Source organism: Glossina fuscipes, unplaced genomic scaffold (genome assembly GCF_014805625.2).
Source record: "Glossina fuscipes isolate IAEA_lab_2018 unplaced genomic scaffold, Yale_Gfus_2 147, whole genome shotgun sequence".
Taxonomy (NCBI): Eukaryota; Metazoa; Arthropoda; class Insecta; order Diptera; family Glossinidae; genus Glossina; species Glossina fuscipes.
The window spans coordinates 798097-807316 of NW_023998490.1; the positions used below are offsets into that span (position 1 = coordinate 798097).

Below are 9220 nucleotides of genomic sequence, written 5' to 3' on the forward strand. Positions count from 1 at the left end.
TTTTTTTTCAGCGCCTAAAAGTACGCCATAATTACAGCAGTGAAGTTAACTTCCCCTTTTATGAGAGTCTCTTAGGTAGATATTGTTGAAATAAAAAAGAAAAACTATTGCATTTATCTTAGATGGATGTTCCTTAACTGACCTACACAGCGTTTCATTCCAAGATAGAGGAAAGATCTTCATACATTCGATATATCTACATTTTCACGATATTTCCCAGGGTAAGCATGTTGTGCATGTTATGCACCAATTCGCTTTGAATATTATTCTTATAACACTACGGTCGTCTGCGTGAGCAGGTGTTGATCTCTTTTTGTGCGTTATTTTAAAATGCTTTTCAAGCGATCGCAAGACGTGGGCGGATAAGCTGACGCTCGAACATGTCTAAATCAAATCAAAATTTTATATCCAAGATCATGAATATACATATATACTTCACTGGGTCCCTGAAACTTCCTTCTGAGTTTTGCAAACGTTTTGATAAAAGAACGGAATTTCATTGCTCTCTATTATTAAATGAGAATGGCCAATCCTTCTCATTCTCGTACAAGTATTGTAGGATCATTTGTAGATTATATGTGAAAATGTACGTATGGGTCTCAATCCCAATGTCTACTAGTCCTGAACATCTTTTGGTCTTATCATTTTTCTGTTTTTTGATTCAACCTGTCCCTCCGCCTGAGCATCTTACTACCTCTTGGATTAACAATCCGTTGGTCTGATCTCCATATATTTAAGTATATTCAAGTTCAGATCAAATTTGACAAATCTAAAGACACATTGGGTCGTTGAGTAAGTACTTGCTCATCTCGAGTGTTTTTTGTTTTGCAATGAAAGTTCAATTTTGTAAAGAATCCACACGAACCTAATCGCGCTATTAACAAAGGAATGCGTTGGATTGACCGGTGATTGGCGAATCATAAGCTGCTAGTTTGTTCTTCAGTCCAATCTTTACTTGTATCTCAAATAAGCTAAAGCGAACTGATGAGATGAATCCTCCGGTGACTGGCAGGTCATGGGCTACCGTCGTGTATGCAATCTTGTTCTTCCCACCACCTGTTTGTGATTTCGATCTATACTCGCAACTCAAAGTGATGTGATGAGATGGATCACCCGATGACTGGCTGGTTAAAGACCTTCGGGGTCTACACTAGCTTGTTCTTCAGGCTAATCGCTTTTCAGACCAATCTATAAGCACATCTATCTCTATCAGCATGCTAAGTGAACAATGGCGCAAGCGCTTCTGATTACTAAAAATTCAAGTGATTTTTATAGACGAACATTTCGCGGACCTACAAAATTCACCTCAAACTGGTAAATTGCAACATTTTCTCTTTCCATCGATATTTAAAAACAATCATATAAAAATCATCCACAAAAAAATTTGCGTTTGTTTTCTCTTTAACTGTATATGAACACCACTCACACCATAACACTTCATAGCACTACACAATACCGTACATTTTAAGTCAACCATTTGACCGAAAAACAAATTAATATAAAATCATTCAAAAAAATTTTGTAAATATTTATCGTTTATTTTTTTTTTTTTTTGATAAATATTTGAAATTATATAGAAAACAAAAAAAAAAAAAACACAAAATATTAAAAACTAATTGAAAATATATATTTAGCGAAAAGAAGAACAATCGATATAAATATCTAGGTACACGTACCTTACGTACGTCGATAGTGAGAAATGTTACATTTGTCGTGTAATTTAGAATTTCAAAATTAAAAGACATTAATCAAAATTCAACGAATGACTGACTGCGTGACAGAAAAACGTTAACCTTGACTATTTTTTACATGTACACTAATATAAATGTGTATGCATTTCGATGGCCATTTATGCAACTAGAGTTCACATTCTCGGAGACCTTATTAACCGTTACTTAAATATTATAATAAATTTTCTTGCATATGCTGCTATTCACATCAAAGATTACTTAAAATTCATATACGAGGACAACATGGGAAGAAAATGTAAAGTGTAGCTCTATTGAATTATCAGTAAAATTATAAACAAAAGAGTGAATAGTTATTTGAAACCAGTATTCCACTTTTCCTAAATAATGGCTTTTGATCAATTTTTTTACGAGACATAGCCTATGATTTAATGATGGGTATTAAAACATCCGGCTGAATTTGATTATGTGCTCCCTTGTCTCCTGTCAACGCATTCCTTGCCACGTGTACCGTTTTCGGTTCACGATTAAACACGTTTCTGCCCTAAGCTTAGTTTTATAAATTAATGTGCAACGGGTGCGGCTTTCAGTACACGAAAAAATGCATTTATCAAAACTCGACTTTCTAGATTAATATGCTACGGACAGCGTTTTCAATACACGATACCATGTCTTTATCAAAACTCAACTTTGTAAATTAAGCTATTGAGACCTAAAAATTAATTGTTTTTGTCACTCTTTTCGAGGATTGTTAGAGAGGTGTACCGACAACGGTACAAGCGGCGACGAAAAATGTATATTTTCTCGAAAAAAAATAATCAATTATAAAAAATTATTAACTTTGCTAGCGTGCTACTGAGGTTATCTCTAACACATTTCATATGGTTTCGACTTGTCAAAAATGTCTTATTCAATAATGCTTTTCACTATTAACATTTATGGTTTAATCGTACACCAACATAATTGAATGATAGACGACTCCAAAGATCTTTGAAAGATTAAAGTATTTGTTAAAATTTTCAAGGAAATTCGAATAAATTCGAATCGATGTAATCGGACCTTTACGCAAACATATGCCACAAATCTAGAGGATCATCTTTAATATGTTGTTAACATAAACTTAGGAAAATAAATGTTTTCGCCATGGAGCTTAAAAAAATCCCTCGCAGAATTAACAAACAAATTTTTTAATTGACTTTCTTACTTAAATTTATTATCGAGATGAAAACCTCTAGCAAATATTGAAAAGGAAAAAAAAATCGATGAGTGTAAGATTCGCACTGCAAATACAAAATTAATGTAATTTGCATAAAGATCACGTCTTCTTAAGGTCTCCAGCAAGGGCTCTTCTTAACTTTTACCGTACATGTATGGATGTAAAGCTTTAGCAAATCCATCATATTCTGAAAAACGCACGAACCGAAGTGATTGAAGTGAAGAACTAAAATATGTACATGGAAGACCTATAATGGAATGGGGGATGGAGAAAACGGAAGTACCGATTAAATGCAATCGTTAATCTGTATTGCCACAATCAATTGCCTTTATATCAAAAATATTCGATCTCAATATTCGATGATCGCTTGAAGTGCGTTTTACACTGAATCGACATAAAGATAGATGAAGAGAGCTATGCATTGCGCAAGATAAAAAGAAAATTGCATTTCTCCACGCTAAAAACTTTTCATCTGGCCCTCGCAAGATGTGCACATATATACATTTATTAATAATATATGCACTAAGGCATATATATATATATATATATATATACATATATGTTTGCATGTATATATTCAATATTTAACGTTATTAATAATGTAAACTATTTTCTCTACTTCACCCGTCCGTCCGAAGCATATGAAATAAATTCATTCATTCTCATCCCATCATCTCAATAATGATTACTCTATAAAAAAAGAAACTAAAAGTAACGCCTCCGCTACAAAAATATACATAACAACAACAATAAGCGTACATACAAATACACCATCTACATTTACATATATATATATATACATATATATATATATGTATATTGTAAACAAGCAAAGCAAAAATAAATAAAATGCAATTAAAAATGTGTTATATTTAATGCTCGTCTTGTTGAGAATTTATTTTTTGTTTAATTTGTTGAAATTTAATTTATCGTTAGAAAATTAAACTGTTTACGTATAATTTTTTACTATTTTTATAATTTCTAACAAAGGTTATAACATTCCGACATCTGCTCAGTTTATTACACCACTTATAGCTTATGAAATTTCTCTATATATGGATCTGATATGTGCATTTACCAAAATTTTCGATCGATGTTTGCGACAATGCGTTATTAAACTGTATCTTAAAATCCGTAATTTTATAAATTTTTAACTACCACAGGTACGCGTTATTTATGGGCGCATAACGCCCCATTTTTAAACTTGATTTGTGCACCTACGCTAATAACGCGGAGGTTGATTTTTTTTTTAACCTTTGAATAGGAATTCTCTCGGCCGAGAACAATAAGAGGACCGACGGACACGGCTAAATAAACTCGAAATATTAAATTAGTCAATAATATGCTTTGAGTGTGTACATTTTAAACGAGAAATATCTAAAGCGGGTTGCGAAGGTCTGCAAATAATACATGGGAGAATTTCTTTTATCATTATTATCGCGGTCGGATCGATTCAATTTAGTTTTTGTGAAGCCAAGGAATTTTAATTTAGTTACAAAGACATTCAATTAAATTAATCATATTTGCAAACAACGGTTTAGGCAAAAAAAGCAAATAAAAATTCTTTTAGGGAAATTTTCAATATAATTACGTTTAAAAGAATGAAAAACAAAAACAAAGGTGGTGAAGTGCCAAAGACTGGTTATCGCAATTATTGAAGAATTGAAGAAATAAAAGCCATATAGTGAGCCACGACCTACCATTACACACCCTACGCCATTTCGCTTGATACAATCGTTACACATAACGATTTTTCAAGATAAGGCACTATATGGCAGGTGATCGATAAAAGTGATGCGATCCGAACAATTTCCAATATCATTTAGCCTTAAGGTAAAACCTGTCGGTGTACCGAATTTCATCATAATACTTCAAAGTTTGTGATCCGTGGGCTGAACATGTAAATACAAGACGGATGGACAAGCATAGATTGGTATAAAAAAATGTTCGTCCGCCCTTCTGGATGTCGCACAAACTGCACGATACAGTTGACTATGACATTGCCTATCTTCAGATTACCAGTAAACCAAACAAGCGTAGTAAGTAACTATTATACGCCACTCTCTTAAGGAAATCGAATATATCCTTTGTAATTGGCATTATTCCGAAAAACAACCACCATATGAGCTTTGTGGTCCATATTAAAAGAAGAAATGTGAGATAAATAAATACGAAATCCTTAAGGCACGGCAGGCGGTAGAGGCGCTGAGAAATGCAAAATGCTAGAGCTAAAGAAAAAAAATTTTCTCACACATCACCTCATATTACCATATAAATGGATTTTAAACTCCCTGTCTCCTCTCTACCTAAAATGAATTTTAATTTAGAATTAGATTAGTTTCGTTTCATTAATAAAGGCAGTTCCTGTCACACATAGAGGAAGTCTATTATCATGCGAAAATTTTTTTGAACATCAAGGCTCTAATGAGTCATTTTATAAATCTTTCTCTGTTTTGCTTTGTCTTGCCTCAACATTGGACAAGACCAAGCACAAAAAAAAAAAACGATTGATTGAGACCCGAGACCGATTTCCGTTGAATGTTGGAAGCTCTTACTAAGATAACTTTTACGTACCTTATAATGATGCCACTGCTTCATTAAATGATCGTAGCACAATTGACAAGCTTGTATCATCCCCCTGGGATCCATTGGACGCGAACGTGCTGGCCTAGGATGTAATTCATTAAAGATGGGAAAACAAGGATGATCATCACTTTTCTGATCTTTTGAAAACATGATGCTAATCTCCATTAAACTTCCACGTCTTTGTTCCTCCCCACAAGCGTAACAAACTTCAGTCGCTGAATTTTTATCGGGCATAGAGAGATCTAAAATTCCCACTTCGACGGCTGGAACGGTGGCAGTTGTCAATGTGCTTGTATTTAGATGCGGCGTTGTAGACAACGAGGGCTGTGGTGGCGGAGGTATGGAATTACTCCGACTTACTGAGGTATTGCGCAAATCCAAAACATCATCTTCCCGTGATGTGGGATAATCGGAACTATACGGACTGTGCGGACAGACTGCATGCTGCTGGTGATGATGATGCGGTGTTGAACTGAGACGACGCGCTTGTTCAACCGGTGAAAGAGCTACGTTCGATTTCGTTGTTGAATGCAAATAAAGTTCGGATTGTTGATGGGCTTGAGGCGTGTAATGCGTTGTTGGCGGTGGTGGCTGTTGTTGTTGTGGTTGTTGAGCATTGTAATTGGTGTGTGGTAAAGCATTGGGATAATTTAGTTGTCCAATTTTTAGTTTATGATGAGCATAAGAAGATGGTTTGATATTTAAACCTTCATATACCGTCCCAACTGCACTAGCAGGTCTGGAAGAAGGTGAAGTCAAATGGTGATGCGGATTTTGTTGAATTGCACTTGCCTCGCCCCTTGATTGTGGACGTCCATGATGAGTAGTTTTTGGCAACGGAGAACTTCGCGTATAGTAGTCTTGCTGTAATGTTAAGGCCGGACTAGGCGAACCATTACGCGATGTAGATGAATGGTGAAAATGTGGTGACTCGTTACGGTAGTGTGACCTCTGCGGATGGTACGAATTTTGAATATCACTATAACCGCTCTGCGTTAAATGTTCAGCACTTAAGCCCAACATTTGGGCAGCATATTCCCCTTGAGTTGCAATATCGGCCCCAATGTAACCTTTACCGTCTACACGTTTCATATGATAGATACGTTGTGAATGTGGTCTTTTCTCCCGCTCATACGCATCCCATTGCTCGTTTAGCGATCGATAACACAGCATGCATGTCAACACATACATTTGATTATTCGTAACTTGCGGCACCCCTGTGGGCGGTTCATGACGCTCCAGAAAAGGAAAATAAGGATCGCTCGGTCTTTGGTAATTAGCACGAATGCGTATATGCTCATAGCCGCCTTGACCACCGCATACATAGCACAAGGGTACTACTTCCATAAGCTCCGGCCCAACTGAATGATGGCTGGTAGGCCTGTGGGGTGATTCAATGGCAACCGATTGTTGTGGATGGTACTGATGCGGATAATAATGGGCAGTCGGAGCGTAACTACTGTAATGCTGCTGAGGTGTTGGCGTTCTGCAGGGATTTATTACATTGCCACCTGCAATAGGTGGAGGTTCAGCCGGCGGCAAACCCCCTGTGCGTAATTCATTTTTTATATAAGCTTTGGCTTTTTCCATCATTCACAGTAGTTACTGAAACCTGAAAAGCGGAGCAATGAGTAGAAACAAATATGAAAATATATTCAATTATGCTGTGGTATGTAATCAATTTTTTTGTATGGCATTGTACCTTGACCTAAATAAAGTCCACAACTGCCAGATGGATGGATTTCAATGACACTATAACGGAGGTGTCGTCGCCTTAACGTTTACCGACGTGTTACCAAGAAAGTTCACGCAACATTGAGACAACTAAACAATTTCGCTTATCACTCATTTAGGCACTTTTGTTGTTGCCGTTGCATACGCGGTTATTTCTTTTAAAAATGAAAGATGACGACGACGTTGTTGTTGTGATATCGTAAACATTTGTAAAACATCCAAAAATAAACGAACAAACTACAATAGCCTTTTTAAAGCTAAACAGTACGCAAGTAGTTAAACAGAGCGCGAGATTTCTGCATCAATAGGCAAACATACATAAACACACATATGCATATACACAAAAATTGAAAAATAAAAAAAAAATAAAAACAAAAAAATTGCAACAAAAATTTTTTTATGAAGTGTTTGTTGTTGTTACAGCGTGTGTGCATTTGTTTGTGTTTAGTTAGCTGCATTGAAAAAAGAATAATAAAATATGAAGACAAATGCCACCCGGAGAGTAAAGTTGGGGAAAATATGTGAATGAAGTATATATGTGCATAAAAACAAGCAAACACCGCCTCATACAGCAATAAGAGTCCATGTATGCATAGAACCGTTGTAAGGGCCACAAACAAAAACCGAATACCATTTAATTTAATACGGCTGGAGGGACGATGCACATTTCTATATATTAATAATATTGTAATTAATCAGCACGAGAAAAAAATTTCAAAATTTCAAAATTTCAAAATTTAAAAATCGACACACGCATGCACACACATGCAACACAACCATGCACCAATATGCTTTATACAAATTTTTAAAACCCACTTTTCTATAAACACACAACACAGTCGTCTTCATTGTAAAATGTCGAGCAACCAGTCCACTAGTTAAATATTTCAACAGTTTTTATATATATATTTATAAATGTATATACACACACGTATATATATATATATATATATATATATATAAAATTTCTGGTATATTTTAGTGATGGTTAGTTTTCTTTGGAGGTTGCTATCATATTTTTATAATTATTGAATTTTTTAGAAATTCCTGACACGAACATAATTTTTTTTTCATTTTTTTACACTCACTTTCTTTTCGTTTTTGTTTCGTCACTCACGTTGTAGATTTTCTTTAAAAATACTTGTAATTTCTTAATTATCAAACTGCTACTGTTACTCTAAATGTTATTAAAGATTTTTACATAATTTATAATAACTTCTTTATTATAATTTACAGTTAATTAAAATTTATTTACTAAAGTTTTTCTCTATTAAATTCTTTAATAAAAATCTACGTTGAACTTTTTTCATCGGAATTATGGAACAACAAAGAAGATTGCTGCAGAGCGCTGCCACATGCCGGCAGTTCGTCCTTGATTTTAGTGTTACCAGTGTTTTAAATTAAACCCAGAGTCGTTAACATATCCCATCAAACATGTTCAAGTTTATAAAATCAATCTATACCAAAAACCTAAACCATATTTCTTATCTTATATGCCATTGATTAAAAGAGAAACTTAAAAATATATGCTAAATATAAAATGCAGAAAGAGAAAAAACTAAATAAAATAAAATTTAAATTATATAAAATTATTTTTTTCCTATAAGGGCTTATGTATTGTGATGGCCCTTATTTACATTAGACTCTAAAAAATAGACTAAACTTTACCTGCTAGTAATTTCGTTGTTGAAATGCTTTAGTGGACCAATTTTCATCACAATATATTAAAAAAGAAACGTTTTTTTGATGGGACTCGGGCCCAAGAGATATATCCAAGTATTTCAAATCACGTGGTCTAAATTTGGTCAGGACGATTTCTAAGCCAATTTACTATTATGAATCGATTTTCTATAAAGTATTGAAATTTATACCTTTGTAGCATATAAAAATTCAGCTTTCGTAGGAGAAGGGGTTCAATATAGCAATCAATCAAATCTTCGTATCAATTTGCAGTCTCGAAGTACTATTACAACTCAAGTTTTGTCGAAAAATCTTG

The 9220-nt window shown here is 34.4% G+C and overlaps 1 protein-coding gene across 6 annotated transcripts in view; it reads right to left on the minus strand.

The window, feature by feature from the left end:
• Positions 1-8551, minus strand: part of LOC119641136 — a 132551-nt gene extending 124000 nt beyond the window's left edge. Inside the window, exons 1-4 of one of the 6 annotated variants that reach the window (XM_038039599.1) lie at positions 8342-8551; positions 8041-8098; positions 7193-7520; positions 5479-7102 (exon numbers count right to left, since the gene is read on the minus strand). In XM_038039599.1, the coding sequence (XP_037895527.1) occupies positions 5479-7083 (1605 nt within the window). In that variant the 5' untranslated portion in view covers positions 7084-7102; positions 7193-7520; positions 8041-8098; positions 8342-8551. Of the gene's footprint in view, positions 1-5478; positions 7103-7192; positions 7521-8040; positions 8099-8312 lie in introns of those variants that run through there. The other 5 variants (XM_038039600.1, XM_038039602.1, XM_038039598.1 and 2 more) reach the window with 5 other exon arrangements.
• Between the last annotated feature and the right edge of the window lie 669 nt (positions 8552-9220).